General features: G+C 38.7%; 2 protein-coding genes across 3 annotated transcripts in view; both read right to left on the bottom strand.

The window, feature by feature from the left end:
- The window catches only part of mam (neurogenic protein mastermind), a 74,742-nt gene that overhangs the window by 24,441 nt on the left and 31,742 nt on the right, over positions 1-18,559 (bottom strand). Inside the window, exon 1 of one of the 2 annotated variants that reach the window (XM_070213228.1) lies at positions 6,289-6,474. The exons of the other annotated variant lie outside the window; for it this stretch is intronic. The gene's annotated coding sequence lies outside the window, so the exon portion shown is untranslated. Of the gene's footprint in view, positions 1-6,288; positions 6,475-18,559 lie in introns of those variants that run through there. 2 annotated transcript variants of the gene reach the window in all.
- On the bottom strand, positions 9,498-10,062 carry LOC108059764 (acylphosphatase-2). The gene has a single exon (XM_017145186.3). It carries the CDS (start codon positions 9,932-9,934, stop codon positions 9,602-9,604), a length of 333 nt encoding a protein of 110 aa, XP_017000675.1. The 5' UTR covers positions 9,935-10,062; the 3' UTR covers positions 9,498-9,601.

The following is an 18,559-nucleotide window of genomic DNA, read 5'->3' as shown; positions in this document are numbered from 1 at the left end:
TGCAAAACTATCCCCCCGAATGAATAGCAAAGTGAATAGCCGCACAGCACTCATTACGCATTCACATTCATACACAATCTCTCGCACTCACAAAACACTTTCGCCTAATAAGTTTATGGCGCTTTACAACACTCGAAATGCAATGCACACAATTGGCCCGTTTCGGCCATCTCCATCCCCCTCTTCACCCATTTCTCCCCCTTCTCATCTTCCTCTCATCATTTCTCTGTGTACTATCATTCGTTTCGATACACGCGCCAACACTTTTCCCCCATTCACTTGGCTCATTATGAATAAATGACATTTCATAAATTTGTTTTTCCCTGCGACCCGAACTCTGTCTCTTCTTCTTCTCCTACGGCTACTGCCTACCATCGATCATGCCGTCTCTTTCACTGCCCTCTAACTGCACATCGGCTGTCTCTTTCGCTGGCTGTATATCTGTAAATGTATCTGTATCTGTGTGTTTTTGGTATCTTTCGATGGAAACGTGACACAAAGAATGCAAACTTGCGTTGACCAAAAGGCGGTGGGAAAATGGGCAAAAGGGAAAGAAATATGTAACCCACTGCAGAAATAGAGGGGCATAGTCGAGCAGAAAGAGAGCGATAGCTTACACAATTTACAAACTTAAAAGTAATTTAGTTTTTTACGACTCCACTGCGGTAATAAAAATGTTTTGCCACCCCCACACACACAACCCATCTTTTCCACCTATAACTACAGCATAGTCGTACCCTTTGGCCTCCCTCCTCCAACCCTTTGAACCCCTATTTCCCCCACTACATTTACTGCATTTACATTTATCGATGCGTCGCCTTCAGCGTCGTCGACATCCTCATCTTCGCCTTTGCCTTCGTTCTGGCCTCCGTCTTCGCTTTTTATGTCTCGCTGGTGGTGGGGCTTAATAACTTTGTCGGGGGGCAAGTGTCTGGGGTCTAGGGTATACTGAAAATCGAAGGTTGAGCTCACTGAAGTAGTGGTCACATTGTCACAAGCTGAACGTAAATCAGAGCGTTTCCTTTATCAAATTTAATTAGGAGAACATTTTAAAACTTCGATGATATCAGAAATTTTTTTAAGTGTGTATAAAGTAAATTTTAACTTAGAATTTATAGAAAACAATGCTTAGACTTTACAGGAATAAAAACAATAGTATTTAAAACTTGTGGTTTTCTTTTTTAAATATTTTACTAAATTTTATTATTTTTTTTTTTTTTTTTTTTATTTATGTTTTTAACTTTTCTTACAAAGCTATTTTAGGTTCTATTTGTTTGGTTGCTCAAAAAGAAAGTCAAATATTTCTCGGCTTATGACTCGTTTCTGTATCTTCGCTGTCTATCAGTCTGCCCCACTCTTTGATATATTTTCTGTTTGCTTTACGCGCAAATGAAATAAAGCAACAGAAATTATGCCGCGAACCTTGACACATTAAAAATAAAAAAGCAACAACAAAGGCGTCAGTAAGAAGACGCGTCACCCATCTCTCTTCCACCCTGTCTCCCCCTCTCGCTTCCACTCGCTTCCACGCAGCTAGTAAATTTTTGCGTGTAAAAATAAAAATGTGGAAAAGCTTCTTTCCACCTCTCGTGGCGACCAGTTCAGTTCAGTTTTGTATGAATTTCGTTTTCATGATTCCAATGCATAAACAAAAGAGAGCGCGTCTAACGCGTCGTATGATTAATGCGAATTAGCGGCGAATCCAAACCGACACTCTCGGCCACTCAGCACGGGGAAAAAGAAGAAGAAAAAACAATATATAGCTATATAGCAGCAGCTAGCCCCAAAACGGAAATCGTCTCTCGTCCCCAACAGCAAAAGCAACAGAAAAACACATCAAATGTTTCGTGGAAAGCCTTCGTTTTGCGTTCGTGTTGTTTGATTAGTTGGTTGGGTTGCCAGTGGCTAGTTGCTAGAGTTTGCCACATTGCATGGTATATGGTATATGGGTGCTGAGAGACAGGAACTGGAAGATGATAGAGGAGGAGTCGCCTTGGATTCCCCAGAAAATGGCGGCCATACAAGGCCAAATGCGTAGAAGAGAGGTATAATTAAGCAGATTAACGTTATTGAATTCACCGAAGAATGTGCCAAAAAGTTTTAAGAATTTAATGAAATCACTATGGACGGCAGTCCATGTAGTGACGAAGCGCACCAGGAGAGTGTGCGAAGGCGACTACTATTATATAGCCGCAAAATTGAAAATCTGCTGTGATAGTCCGATCGTAATGAGTAATACACCAATCGAAAGGTATTGCAAAAACTTAAAGGATTGCATACCAAGACTTTAAGAAAATCAATTGGCTTGGGAGAGAGAGCGGTGAAAGTGAAAAAGTGAAAATTTCGAAATTTGGAGCTGTTGGGGCCGGTGGGGATAAATGCCCCCTCGCAATGTTTTAGTTGTATTCCTTTTGAAAATACCCGTCGAATGAGGGGTCATTTGTCAAAATCCGACTCTCCGTTCAAAAGTTATAGCCAAAATAAGATTTTCTTCTTCTTCCCAAAATGAAAATTTAATTCTGTTTGTCCGCTTGTCCGCTTGTCCGCTTGTCCACTTGTCCACTTGTCCAAAATATGTTTTTTAAGTTCTGAAAATTTGATATGACGTTCATCACATCGATATAAAAATCTTTTGTTCTACCACTTTTGGAAAAACCCGCTAGTTTAGCGGGAAAACAGCTATAAATAGCTAAAATTCGGAAAGCCGTAACTTCCATACTACTAAAGCTACAGACTTGTGCTGCATCTCGTTTGAAAGGTATTTTTAAATGCTATAAACGCCTTCTATATGCAATTTGTGTAAATGTAATAATTAAAAAGATATGAACAAAAGACAATTTTTTAAAACTTTTTTTTTAGCTTTTTTTTATTTTTCTCAAAAACGGCTCTAACGATTTTCTTGAAAACTTTAAACTGTATAGCCCTTGAGATTCCTTAAATTTTGGTATATAACACATTACTGTAAAAAGTCACGTTTAAAAGTTATTTTTATACGAAAATAGCCACTTTTGCCAGCTCGAACAACTAAAGCTTCCTGAGTATGGAATTTTGTGTGAGGGTATCCGAACTGTATTTTAGGGTCATGGAATCAGTAAATTTGCACTTAAGAGTTCCATATAGGAATCTTTTGTTCTACGACTTTTGGAAAAAGCCGCTACTTTAGCGGGAAAAAAGCTAAAAATTGCTAAATTTCGTTAGTTTGTAAGTTCTACACTACTAAAGGTACAGACATGTGCCATACCTCGTTTAAAAGGTATTTTGAAATACTTTTTAACTTAATTTGTTTAAATACAATGGCTTACAAATTATGATTGACCAATTTAAATTTAAATGTATATATTAGCTCCTATGAGAGCAAATGTAAACAAACAAAAACTTCTGATATCAAATAAAAACACCTCTTAACGAGGTAAAAAACTAGTGACGATCGCACCTTCAACATACAAAAGTTCTGATATCAACATTTGTGACGAAAAATTATTACACTCGTCATTAAATAGACTTTCTAATATTTTCTCATTCGGCACGCTGCAATAGAAAATGCCTGTGAAGGGAAAAAGGCTGGAATAGTCTGCTAGGGCGGGCCGAATGAGAAAATATTAGAAAGTCTATTTAATGACGAGTGTAATAATTTTTCGTCACAAATGTTGATATCAGAACTTTTGTATGTTGAAGGTGCGATCGTCACTAGTTTTTTACCTCGTTAAGAGGTGTTTTTATTTGATATTAAAATTATCAGAAATGTGATTCCGACTTTCAATTTAAGAAAAATATAGCACCAAAAGTCTTATCACTGAAACTGGAATTTCCGAATACTATCAAATCATGGGTCACATGTCATTGGTTTTGCCAGCGAAACTTTGAAGTTTCATATGGAACCCTCACAAAATCCTTATCAATGGGATTTAATAATTGCTAAGAGTTGAATTCCACACTCAAAAGCGAAACTCAATTTTAAATTATAAAATATGTACTTAATTTCCACAGCTCTTTGTCAAACTCTTTTTTCAGTCTCACTCTTCTGGCGCATTTTCTCCTTTGCCAGCGGACCATCATTTATTCGCAACAATTAATTAAAAGTGTAACTTAAAACGTCCGCTCAAGTGTCAGCCATAACAGAAACCACCCGCCCACCAACCAGCGCCTCCAATTAATTCCTGGCTATTTTAACCATTTCTTACCCCATTTTTGCACGACACATGCGGCGTATGCGTAATGTTTTGGCCTTGTTTAGCCTCCCGCCTTCTCTCGTTTTTCACCCTCCTTTTTCTTACTCGCATTACATTTTCCATACTATTAATTTTTTGCACACAATTAAAAAAGAAAATCGCGAAAAAATATAAAGTGAATTATAAATCATTATTCAACTCATTTAACTGAGCTGGCGCACAAAGCCCGATGGGAAATTATGTTTACCAAAAATTAATTAAACAACAGTAACAACAAAAAGAGAGAGAGCAATAAAAGTAAGATTAATGTAGTCGCAGGCAGCGACGTCGACTGAGGCAGCATCAATTTCCGCAACGCCAAAAGGCTAAGCCAGATTTCTCGGTTTGGTTTCAGTTTGCTTGTTGCTCGCTCAAAGGCAATTGTTGCTATTGCCATTGCCATTGCTATTGCTATTGCTATTACTATTGCTGTTGTTTCGCCTGAGAATTCCTAAATGCTGTTGTCTCTCACTATTCAATTATACACGAAAATACAGAAGCGTTGGAAGTATGGTTCTGGAAAATGGTTAACTCTTGAATACTCTAGAAATATAAAAGTGTAAAGTAGGTTATGAGCTAGCATGAGTCTTTGAATTATTTCAGAATTTCGGTTTTTTATTTTAGATTTTTATGTCCAGCCGTTTTGGCTGCAGTAGGAACTTGCCGTTTTTTAAGTCTTACTTTTATGATGTTTTCCATATATTTTAATTTCAAATATTTTATAGCCTACTTTTAGATACCAAAATATGATATTATTTATGTTAAACAAAGTATAATACATATAAAGTTGCCAACTAAAATCCCGTTAGAAAAAAGTCGAGCAAAAACAATGCAAATAACCAAATTGTAACAGCAGGTGTGTATCTAAAAGTCCCCCGCTGATAACCATCGAAATTTGCATAATTCAAAACCGTTAATCAGCCCAATTGTTTCCACACGGCAAACTCACACACACTCACAGTCACACAAACCAATGCACAAATAGCCATTAGTATATGCACATCTTTATGAATACTAAATACTAAATACCGAGTGCAGATACACAGTTCCAAAAGCGTGTTCTACTTCATGGCATCGTGAGCATGCCCCACTTTTTGGTGAGGGCATTACAAACGACCAATTGCTCGCTCAGATCTGTTCCTCCTTTTCTTCCTCTTCCTCTTCCCCACCATCTTCTTGGCCACTTGTCTAAGCAAAATGCGTAACACACACGAGAACACTCACGCACACACACAGTCTCAGTCACACGGAGAAATCAAACAGAAATTCAGTTTGGCATAAATGTTTTCTTTTGATATTTTAGCAAGCAACTAAACATTAAAATGTATAATTTATGAAAAACAAAATTACGCAGCGCACAGAAGAAATTCCCAAACGGATCTACTGCAATGTAATTAATGGTCTCAATCGAGTGAAAAAGAGTGGGAAAAAACCCACAGACACACTCACACACTTTTTGCTCAATTTTCCTCCTGATTTATTTAGCACTTTTGATTTATGATTTTTAATTTCTGCCATTTTACGTCTTACGAAGTCGGCACCTAATAAATCTGCATTTGCTATGCACAATTTCTCGCACAAGAACCAGAGATACGAAAAAAGCGAAATAAAATGTCAAATAAATAAGCAGGAAGATTGGCTTGAGAGCACATAATAATATAGCTCAAGATCTTCTGAAAAACATTTCCATGAAAAGACCTAAAAAATATTCGATCGCTTTAAATCTTTCATAACTTAATAATTATTTTACTTTTCAGGCTGATAACAATTGAATTTCTTTTGTAACTCATAAAAATGTTTTAATTTACTAAAAACTGTTATTCATTCGTATTGTTTATATTTCTTTAATCACTGAGTTTTGATAAGAATATTAGCGTAATATTTGCTCTTTTTCATTTGTTTCTTTTCTTTTCTGGTTTTCACTTTTTAGACACTAACTTTTTGAATCACTTGAACACTTTGTTTCTTCATTAAGTTTAAGTGCATTTTTGTAGTATTTCTTTTTAATTTGTTTTCTTTTGTTATATTGCCGTAGTCGTTGATGTGTTGCTGTTATGTTTTTATCGCTGAGGGAACGAACCGCAGAAACGAAAAAAAATGCTCAGCTTTTCTTTGGCTAGTGTTGCTGTTGCTGCCGTACGGCTATTACTGCTGCTGGTGTTGCTGCTGCTAGTGTTGCTGTTGCTGGTGTTGCTGCTGCTGCTGCTGTTGCTGCTGCCTCAGCTGCTGCTGCTGGTTTGTCGTGCGCCGTTTGGCAGTCGGTTGAGTACTGGCACGAGCCGCTGTCAGCGAAACCAAACGAACCGACTTCGAGCGACGAGCGACGCCAGCAGCAGCAGCAGCAGCAACACCAGCAACAACATGACAGCAGCAGCGACGCCGGCAGCGAGAAAGTTTGCTTTTTGCATTGTTGCAGCGCTGCGTTGAGTGAGTATCTGTGTGCGAGTGGGTGGCTGTTAGTATGGGTGTTGCTGCGGGGATGTTGCTGCGGGGATGTTGCTGTTAGCCCTAACAGACGCCTGATAAGCTGCTGTTGCTGTTGCTGTTAGCATGTTGCATGTCAGCTGCTCTCTCTCTCTCTTTCCTTCTCTCTCGCGGCTTTCATGTTGAAACCAATTCGTTTGTCATTTGTTTAATGACACAAATATTTGCACAAAGTGTTTGCATTTATGTATGCCGCGACAACCTGTCTTGCCCCCTCCCCCTTTACCACCCTCTTGTATTTTCGATTTCCATTTTGGCGTCATGAAAGTTTTCCCTCAATTTGTATTTGTGCCATAAATTTGATTACCACTAATAGCCTAATAATAATCCAACTAATGATCGTCGTTTCTTTCTTTTTTTTGGGCTGGCTTTCAGGCAAATTGAATTCGCTGCCTGTTTTGATGGCTGTTAAATTGGGTTGAGCCTACAAGGACACCGAAGGAAATCCCAACCGAAAATACGAGTAACAACAAACACCGTGGAACAACTAAATAAGGAAGTGACACCGGAAACGGGCAGCGACGTCAACGTCGAAGGAATGCGCAAAGGAATTTGAGAGGGGGGTGTTGGGAAAATTCACAGGGGGTGGGGGTTACAGGAATCACTCAAAAATCGAGTCACTCAAAAGAGCACGAACCTCTCTCTCTTTATCTCGCGTTTTTTGCTCGTTTACAAGGCAACGACACCGGCCGGCTGAAACTAGTTAAGGCCACCACCAACAACCCTCTTTTGCTGGCCACAGCCTCCCCCTTTTTACCCGCCCCTGCCACGCCCCCTCCTCCTCCTCCTTCGACCGCTTACAGCTTAACCTATAAAAATTCCGCAAGCCCAACAACAGCAACAACAACAAATGGGAACACTCCACTCCGTACGCTTGGGGAAAATGTATAAATGTGAAAATGTTCTTTTTCAGCTCTCTCGGAAAATCTGGGCGCCTGTTACACACGCAACGAAGTTGCCAACACAAGCTCACATGCACGCACACTCGCCAAGCGAAGCTGTTGCTGTTGCGGTGATGTTGCTGCTGCTGCTGCGATGATGTTGCTGTTGCTGCTGCTGTTGGTGTTGCTGTTGCTGTTGCCGCCGTGTCAGTGCCGTTCATTTGTTTGATTTTGTTGTGATTATGCGCAGTGCTTCGGCGGCAGAGGCGCCGGCTGAGACGCCAGCAGCGGGCAGAGGCGTCGTGGTAGTCAGCGACCCATGGAGGGCATTTGGGAGCACAACAGCAACAACATCAGCATTTACAGCAACAACAGGCGACGGGCAACTCAATTCTCGCTCCATGTTGCGATACACTTGGACAACTCGAAAATGTGATAAGACGTGCATGTGGCACTTCGATTTCCACCCGATTCGGATTTTAAACCACTCTGTTTTATATCAGAGTAAGAAGGACTTCGAGGCATAATCGAATTCACATATATAAGGGTTAAAGAACCAAAAGAATACTTCCCAAAATCACCAAAATGATTTATTTTTAGGAATAAGATAACGAAAAAAATTACTGATCTTCAGTTAGTAATTTTCAGAATATGGAGGACTTTGAGTATAAAAGCCAAGCTATACATAGAAAATCAACAAAGTAATTATTTTCAAAAACAGGATTACCAAGAAACTTGCGGATCTTTAATTAATGAAGTTGTCAAATATAAAGTTATAAATCAATACAGTTAACTCCAGATAAAGTAAGCACTGTGTTATATTTATATCATTAAAAGTAAATTTACAAAAAAAAAAAAACTTAAAAAAAAAAGAATTAAAAACAATTATTTTTAAAACTATACCTAGTAATTGGATAAAATTATTTTAAACAAATATAAAATGGAAGTTAATTGATATATGCACGTTATATAAAATATAAATATTTTTCCAAACTCCACTATATTTTCAAAATATCCACCTTTAACCATAATTTTCAATCACTGCTCCCGTCAATGAATGACGATAAATATTTTTTGCTCTCTGTTGCTATTCTAGATATTCCGTATAGCCAGTATTGTCTGTTTGCCTCGACTCACGGCTGTTTGGCTGCTGTTTGTGTGTCGTAAAAACTCATTGCCAGTTTGGGGCGTCGCTCAACTGGAAATGTGGCCAAGCCGAAGCTGAAACTGAATCTAAAACTGAAGCTGAAGCTGCAGGTGTCTGTCTAACCCAGTCATCTCACATATATATACCTTTGTATACATCTATATGTATAGGAATATTAAAAAACAAGAGAGAACGCTATAGTCGGGTGCCCCGACTATCAGATACCCGTTACTCAGCTAAAGGGAGTGCGAAGGAGATGGAGAAAAACTTTGATCCGCCGTAACTTTTTAACGAATGGTCCGATTAAAAAAATTTCTTTTACATTTCGATAGGTATTGATAAACACAATAAAACTGCATTTTTACTTTTCCAAAATATTGAAATTTTTAAAATCGTATATAAGCGATTGTGGGCGTTAGAGGGGGCGTGGCACCCTTTTAAAACAAACTTGCGCTGCGTAGGAACTCCTAGAATCTGCATGCAAAATGTCAATCTTCTAGCTTTTATAGTTTCCGAGATCTCAGCGTTCATACAGACAGACAGACGGACAGACGGACAGACGGACATGGCTAGATCGACTCGGCTAGTGATCCCGATCAAGAATATATATAGTTTATAGGGTCGGAAACGCTTCCTTCTACCTGTTACATACTTTTGCACGAATCTAATATACCCTTTTACTCTACGAGTAACGGGTATAAAAAGTAGTAGATGTGCCAGCCCCTATGTAATTGCGCTGAGCATTTCTTTGTGCGGCTTAATTAGTGGCTGGCAGCCTGTTTTTCACTTTTGAGGTTTATAAATGATGTTCGCAGAGCCAAACAAACGGTTACAAACAAATAGCACAGTTACAATTTTGGTTCTAGATATATAGCCCTCCTTTAAGTTGCCTTCTTTGGGGCGGCAACATGATGGTAGCGAATCGAGAAGCGACTGAAATTATGCGAGGTGATCTCCTTGGTGGGCGTGAACTCCGCCCGTTCGATAATCGCCCGCGGACTGCCGAAATTCAATAGCCAGAACTTGAGCTCGTTGACCTTGGGCAGGGTGCCCTCCAGCTGCCCCTTGACCGTTCCCTCGTCCGTGTTCATCACCCATCCGCGCACCTCGTTCAACGTGGCCAAGTCCCTCGTCTGCTTCCTCAGGCAAACGCCCTGCACTCGCCCAAAGAGCTCGAAGCCGCAGGCGAAGATCTGGTCCCCCGGCTGCATCATCTTCTTGTATCTTAAGTTTGTCTTCCAAAATCTCCAATTAAAACGAGAGACCAAAAGTACTATACGGTATAGAAATTTCGTTAATTTTTTACACAAATGTCGACAGTTGCTGATGTTTTAGACAGCCAAGGGTTGCCTTAAAAGTAAAGTTTTATAATGAAGTAAAAACCCTTAAAAATTTTAAAAAATAAAATTCATATTTAGGTTGTATTTTTTAATTGCTTAATGGAAAATCAAATATATTCTGATGAAATGATGGTGAAATTCCTTTCAATGGTTGTTGACTTCTCTGCTTTTTTTCTAAATTCAGCTTCTTTCTGTGTTTAATACACACTAAAATTCCATGTATACCCTTTTAAATTTTTATAATGATCTTCCAATGTTCTAAAAATAAAATTGTTAATTTCAATCCGATTGGAACTTCCTAAGTAATACCAAAATATATACTTGTGTTCAATGTAATCAAGTGCAGAAAGTCCTTCTTCCTTTTTCTACTTTTCAATCAGATTAAAATAAAATTGAGAATCAAAATATGGGGTTCTCTTCTCCAAAAGACGAACGATGTATCGAGCGAAGCGCTAATGACATTGTATCTATTGTATATCTATGGCATACGGCTTATAGCATATATCGTATCCCATATCAGCACGGGGGACCCATAAATCACTGGCCACACTCACTCGCACACTCACACACTCACATGCGACGCCAAGTTCATCTCATGGCAATCCAATCAACTGGCAATGCCACAAAAGTTTGCAACCACCGAACCAGGGGCGAAACCCCCCACCCCCTGGCCCAAAACTCCCCTGCCCATGGCCGCCACCCCCTCGCAAAATAGCAAAGCACCACCTATGGGCAGCGAACAATAACTAGCGAGATAAACAGACAAAATACGCCGTTAATGCAAACGCGAAACGCCGACATCGCAGGCGATTCTAAGGCAAATATTTAATACGATATTTATGGCCTAGGCACAGGATGAAAAGAAAGGGAGATGAAGAGAGACAGAACGAGAGAAAGGACATGGGAATGAGGTCCTGGGCGCCAAGGTATTTGCAAAAGAAGCCTGTGATAAATGACTACGTCTACAAGTACTCTTCCCCTTCCCCTGAATATTGGTTTTTCGAAGACTACATAAATTATATTTTTGCACAATTAAGCCGAGTTTGGGCCAATTAACTAAACAGTTAATTCAATAAAAGATTTTTAGTGGGTTAAAGATTTGAAATTCTTCAAGCTAAATGGAAATTTAAAGAAACATTTAAAAGAAAATGTATTAAATTAAAAATCTCTGTTGTTGGTCGAAATTTGTATTGTCTCAAGTCAAGTAATCCTGAACACTAAATAAAAATCATTTTTTTAATGATTTTTTTTTAATACTCCTTTAAGTGGAACCAAAGGTTTCTAATTTTTCTGCCTGACAGTTTAGTTTAGTTTAGGTTTTCAACCATTTCAGACATTCCCATAGATTTTCCGCTCACACCGGACACTCTTAAGTGAACCGAAAATATGTTGAAATGGCCCTAAAGCTGCCAATTTGGCTAAGCGAATTTTAAAGTTTTCGCAAAGTGGAACCAAAGGCTTCCACTTCCAATTTGGCCGGCACGCTGTGGCCAATCCAACTCGAACTCCGTCGTGTGCCCATTCAAATGAAACAGCACGAGCCTCGGGTTCGTTTTCGAGTTTCAGGTTGAGTCTACGTAGACGTCGCTGCCTCCGTCGACGCTCGTCGTTCGATATTGTTGTTGCCGAGCCGAAGGTGAGCAAGCCAAATCAAACAAACCGAAGCGCAGCAAAATGGAAGGGAGGGGTTAAGGGGGTTTGCAGGGGGGTAGAAAAAAATACGTTGAAACGCTTCAAGGGATTTCGCATGCCTCGCTGTTGTAGCTATGTATGTTCGGTATGGGTATAGGTATAGGTATATCTATAGGTATAGCTCATGTTGTTGCTGCCAGAAACTGCGCTTCAATTGCGACAGCAACAGCAACAACAACAACCAGTCGGTAAACAAAACTCGGCTTCTCCGAAGGCAAACTGCGTGAAGTGAGAGAAAGAGAGAGAACTGTTCAGGGAAGAGAGTGAGAAAAGTAGAGGGATCTTTCAGAACGGATAAATACCAGATAAGCTTTACTTAACAGGCGGATTTATAACACTCATACAGGAAAAAGGGGAATCCTTTTAATATAATTTATTAAAATTTACTCAAAAGTGATCATGATATTAAGGTTTGAAGGGAAGTTCTTATATAGAACATAGTAAAATTCGATTTCCAAGATTATTAGAATACAATTTCCAGTGATTTCTTCTAACATCTTTTGAATTTGTGGATACATTTTCTATAATTATTACAGAAAACCACAATTCAAATTTGTAAGTTTTAAAATATTTTTAAGAGAAATAATTTCTTTTATATTTTCTTAAGATTTTTTTCTACATTTCAGAAAGCCAAACGGCGCCAAGCACACACACACAAATCAACTCAAATCGAATCGGAAAAGGCGAAACAAAAATACGAAACAAGAACAACAATTAAATCGAATTGGAAATTAAAAATAAAAAGTACAGTACAGTACGCTCTTTCCCAAGCCCAAAGCGTTTTCCCCGCCGCTTTTCCAAATTGAATTTAAATGCAAACGAAAGCTAAATACTAAAATTAGCTTAAAATAAGTAAAGCAGACAGGGCAATAACAACAAGTGAATAGAAAATCAAAGCGAAGCATATAAAACAGCGATAATTCAAACGCAAAATGTAAACACTTCAAAGCCGGGCGACGGGGAGAGCGGTCGGGAAATGCTGGGGAAAGGCTGAGAAAATACAGTTGCATAGGAAAATCGGAATAATAAGAGAAAGAAGTCGGATTTGGTTGGGTGTATTAAGGGGGGAGAATGGTTGGGTGGAAGTATGAAGACTTGACTTGGCCTTTAATATCTCACTCGCACACAAGCAAACGCACATTGATTTGTTTACGCAAATGACACAATTATTATTCCGTGCAGTGAGAAAAATATACTAGATAAAAATGAAAACTAAATACAATTTATGATTATGATATTGTAATCCAGATTTCTAAATATTTGGAATATTTGTCAAGTGTTTCTCAAAACTTGATTGAAATTGAGTTATTTTTGTTATTCATGTTTAAAACATAAATGTATCGAATAATAAAGTTTTCATCTATGATTTTTCCCTGATTCCATCTAGATTACCAAACATATCGGTGATGTATGAGCATTCCAGCGAATCCACTCAGAGAACTGTTATACACACTCAATCTCTGAGCCGTCCTACGCTGCGTATACGTAACCCGTGATCTTGGCTTCAGCTGCTGCTTATCAAAATAACTCAGCGATGATGCAAACATTCCAGCAATGGCGATTCCTTAATACTCGAATACTTAGCTCAACTTACGGTTTTATCTGCACTTCATGCATATTTACACGAAACAACAATGCGATGATGATGATGATAATGGGGAAAACAGGGGGGAAAACTCACCTGCAACGAGAGGAAGGGAGAAAGAATACTGATTAGCCACAAATGCAGCGTAAACGCAATGAGAATGATAAATCAACTGGCTAAAAATACAGCAACGACAACAACAACAACAAAATCACGTCAGCGGCCAAATAAGGCAAACAATTGCAAAAATCTGCATGTCGACGTCGCTGCCAGCGTCGACTGCGCAGCTGCGTCTCAGTCGAAGAGCTAAAAATATTTCACTCGGCTCGCTTAGAAAATCCAAAATTAGCTGGCACGGCGTGCGCACAAAATCCAAAATGAGGGACACAGAATGAGGTACAGTGGGGTAAATTCTATGTGCTGATTAAATAAAGCTAATAAAGTCTGAACCTTTTTATCGTTATCTATAAAAGCCTTTTTTATGTTTATTTGTGGGAAAGTTTACAAATATTTTAGATATTTTCATTTAACTTTATAAATAATTTTTTTGTTTTTGGAATTCGACCAATAGTTGGATTATTATTATAAAATCAATGGATAAGTTTGAAATGATTTAAAAATCCCTTATATGTTTTAATAATTTTTTGTCTAATTTAAATAATGCAGTTTACGTTTAATAAAATAAATGACTTGGGTTCTGAATAAAATATTCCATTTCCCATTTCCCCAACTCTTTGATATTTCCAAATTTCACCCACAGTGCGGCGTTTGTGGCGTCACCGTTGAGCGGCGGCAGAGGCAGTGGGCAGCGACGCCGACAGCGTGCGACAGCAGGTTGGCAGAAAGTCTGCCACTGATAACGGGAAATGGCATGCCAGCAACAGCGGCAGCAAAAGCAGCAACAATAAGGAGAGCCAAGCCTTGCCGGCCCCCACTCGCTTACACTTACACCAGCACTAACACTCACTCGATGGCGCTCTCTCCCTCGCTCGCAGTGGCCATGTCTTCCATGCTCTCGTGGCTGGCAACGCTCACGCCAAAATAAACAAAACAAATGTAAAGTGCGCCCCCTTTAGCAATGTAGTATACACTGACCAAAACCATATGTTCATTGCTAAATATTTATAATTTGTTGTATGATTATATTTAGACCCATAGCTCTGGGTTGTTAAAATAAAATAAGAACCAATTGATGAAATCAGAATAAAACATCTTTGAAAATGTAACTAACTGGAATGCCGAAGAAATCTCTTAAAAGTGTGTTGAACAGTATGCTCTAAAAATTGTACTTGGATTTTCTCAATTAAAATATATTGTTGCCTACTTCAAGGAAATATTCTCCCTTGATTCCTGTTTTTAATAACTTTTATTTGATTCCGATTTTTCCTTAATCGATACTATTTTCCCCTGTGTACGAAAAAAACGAGCCTACACGCTACCCCACCGAAAAACACCCAACCACCTAGGACAAGCCATGAAAATAAATATGTGGGCATAACAAAAATGAAAATTGTACGCGAAATGTGCCGCAAATGGCAGCAGATTTGCCATTAAAATTTACAAAGGGTCTTTCTCCCCGTTTCGGGAACCGAGTGGAAATCCGAGAGAAAGAGTGGAGTGGAAGACAGGAATATAGAGAGAAAAGAAAACATAGACAAACAGTCGGAGGTAAAGCGAATCAAAACAAAACAAAGGAAACATCACAAAAACAAGCCAAGCAATCGCCCTGACTAAGTGACTCTTTCCCTCTCTTTCCAACCCATCCCCCTCCTTCTCTTTCGCACCATCTGCTAGGCTGTTAAATAACAGCTGTAAATTAACAGCGAGCGTTTTTACAACGAGCAATTAAAGCTGTAATAAAGCAATTAGAAGTGCAATTACCCAAAGTTTGTCCAATTTGTGTAAAGCAAAAAGAACACAAGGTAAACAAGAGACAGATTTAAAAATAGAAGAATTTAAAAGGTTTACAGTTAATAAGATGTATCAATAAATATTTTTTGAAATTAATAACTCAGCTTTCCTGTTTTAAAATCATCATTAATTATTAATATTTAACACCTATTTAGCCGCTTTACTTTTTTATACGCCACGCAATGTTCTTCATAAATCAGGTGACATATTACACATACGCCGTGTGGAGCCGTATCGGAAAAATTGCATTCTCTGCTGCTGTTGTCATGCACTGAAAGCCTCGCATATGTTTTATAAATTAATTAATAGTTTTTATGCACGTATGTTAAAATAAATCATTCACTAGGACACAAAAAAAAACCAACCACTTTTTCCGTTAAATATAAATTATTCAGTTTGACATATATTTTTTTTAAATTTAAATAACCATGTAAATATTGGTGGCACCACACAAAAAATAGTAATATTATACTGGCTAAATGACAGCGGCAGTGCTGACAATACCAATTAGCCTCTCGGCCAAGAGAAGTTGGCCAATAGATGACACGAACAGGCCGCAAGGGAAAACGGAAGGAGCACTAAGTAGTGTGAGAAGTGAATGAATTGAAAGCTTTAATTAACAGAGCCAACTGTTAATAAAAATGTATGGTAAATGGGCTATTTTTGGGAGGAAAAAAGAGTTAGGGCTTTTAAAATGATAGGCAAAGCTGATAAAAAATATAAATTGATAGCAGAGATACTATACAATTAGATCGAAAAGCGAATATAAAGCAAAAGCTTAAATTTATTACGTATACGCAATGTAATCCACAATTTAGTGTTTTCTTTCCTTCCTGTTAAAAATAATTATTGTAATTAAAAAAAAATACACTTATCACCACTACTGCAGGCTAAATATATATTTTGTAAAGCCTATTTTATGCAATTTCTGCTCGATTTCATTTCCTTTTGCTCTTCTTTTCGTCTTCATTTTGACGGCAACGATTTGCAATCAACTTAATTGAATTTTGTTTTGATGCAATGACGAAGGCATAGTGGAAAGATGGGCGGAAAAGTGGGTGGCAGGGGTAGGGTTGTCACGCCTTCTGCAATTGTCTTAGCTGCTTGTCGTCAAGTGGATTTGCTAGTCGAGAACTCTATAGTTGCCTTTGTTGTTGGACGATATTCAATTAAGCGACATCGTCGACGTCGCCATTTAACGAAATGAAATTTTCACTCTATTTATTTATTTTGCCTCTCAGTGTGAACTTTTGTTTGTTTATGTCAACGCACTGCGGAACAACAACAGCAAAATCAGTTAATTCGATCAGCGAAAGGTTGAGGTGGGTTAAGGAAAGATTGGGGTGTTGAATGGGTTAAGCTGGGTAGTGGGAGGCAATTAACAAAATCCACGCAGGCGGGCAAATTTCACAATTTTTCGTCAATAATTGAGCAAGGAAAGCAAGGAAAGCAGCGGGCAGCGGGCAGCAGACAATCTCGTGTCCAGGACATGCGCACTTAAGCCAGAAACTTAAAGCCAGGCCACAAATTGCACAGGATGGGTGAGGCGGTTCTGTTGGTTTGTGGGGTTATCTTGGGGGTGGTGGGGGTGACAGCAGACAGACTGTTGTCCCTTGTAAATGGCACCCACACACGAAGCGAAGGTGGCCGAGTGAGGATTGCCTCGAATGCCGCATACCGTTAAGATTGTTACCAAAATACAGAAAACTTCAGATAAAGATAGTTGTCGAAAAGTCAAGGGGGGATTAACCATCTAAGACTGCACAGAGAAAAATTAGGATCGAAATCTAAAGACAAAAAGTACTATTTATATGAAAATATGTAAAAAAAAAAATTCCAAATAAATAACAATTTCTGATGATTCTTATGATTTTTTAGGTTACAGATAGTAAAAACAATTTTTAAATACAAATATAAATAAAATTGACTGTGTGTTTGAATAACTTGCTCTTGTAATGAGATTATAACTGTGATATTACTCATATAGACCCATTTCGTTTTTATTTACAGTGCAGCATTACATTTAATTCCAAATTTTTTGGGCGGTGCTAAATCGTGCGGCATATGCCACAAAATTGTGCAACGTGCTGCTGCTTCCTCGCTCTTTCTCTCAGCTAATGTAGACAAATTTTTATCGCCTGCTAAAGTTTTGTGGGAAATTTGCTTTTTTTTGCTTCGGATGCCAAACCCTCGGGGGAGGGTTGTTTTTCGGTAGGATATCTCTTGGCACAAACGGGTAGCAGACGATTTTGTGCTTGTTGACGCTAAATAGGCTCGTTTCTCTGCCGTTAATAATAATAGTTATGATTATGATGATGACGACACTGACGATGGGCCAAGATGATGCGAAAGTGTTGATAAAACACGGCGGATAACACAACGATTAGAGGAGTGGTGGGAGAAGTCGGTAAACTCAGTAAAGATCCGATCCAAGGGGCTCAATCAAAATTATTAATTTAGCAGGACATCGAAAAGTTACTGATGACAGGACACAAGGGGTTTTGGGTCAAGCGAAAGGGTTGGGAAATGGTTTTAATATGTGGGCATAAGCCAAATTACAAGGCGAAACTATATGTAAGTCTAAACATAATACTTTCTTATCATCCTCAGCAATTTTCAGACTTTGTAAAGTATGATTTTTGAAATTAAAAATCTTCTTAATATTTTTAAACTTAAAGTTTACTTTTAGAAATCAGTTTGTTACATTTGGCGCCCAACGTGGGGCCCCAGCCTAATTATAAAGTGTATTTTTTCTGTTTCAAGTTAAAAATATAAATTTAAAATACTTTTAAATTTGAGCTACCGAAACAAAAATATTTTCGCATCCCTTCATTCCTTCACTTTCAACTCAATGAAGCATTTGTAAATTGTTTAAACAAATCCTGCTCCTTCGTCCCCTTGAGCTCCTAATCACCAGCAAACAAAAGTCAAATCAAAAGCGAAGCCCAGGGAAAAGATTGAAACCGCACAGGGGGAAAAGCGGGGGAGTCGGGAAGTTGGGAAATGGAAAATGGGAGGAAAACTGGAGAGAGAGTGCAGCAGCTAACAAGCAAAACGTCAACGGCGGGCTGACGAGAGCGACAACATCGTTGCAAGCGACTTCCAATTATTTTTTATATTTCTCCGCAGCAACAAAAGGCACTCCAAAACAGGGGCGGCGGTGCAAGGGGGTTCTTCACTGCTAGGCTGCTTGGCTGATGCAAAAGTGGATTATGTGGCTGCCTCACCAATTTTTTTTTTCACCCCACATTTTGTTCGTTTTCGCTTTCCTTGCACTTCTCGGCCAAGCGAAGGGGCGTGCGTGAAAAGTG

This window comes from Drosophila takahashii, chromosome 2R, assembly GCF_030179915.1.
Source record: "Drosophila takahashii strain IR98-3 E-12201 chromosome 2R, DtakHiC1v2, whole genome shotgun sequence".
NCBI classification, from domain to species: domain Eukaryota; kingdom Metazoa; phylum Arthropoda; class Insecta; order Diptera; family Drosophilidae; genus Drosophila; species Drosophila takahashii.
This window is presented reverse-complemented; position numbering and strand designations above follow the sequence as displayed.

What these genes read in the sequence shown, in the direction of transcription:
- LOC108059764 (XM_017145186.3), bottom strand. Translation starts at nt 9,934, where the DNA reads ATGATGCAGCCGGGGGACCAGATCTTCGCCTGCGGCTTCGAGCTCTTT.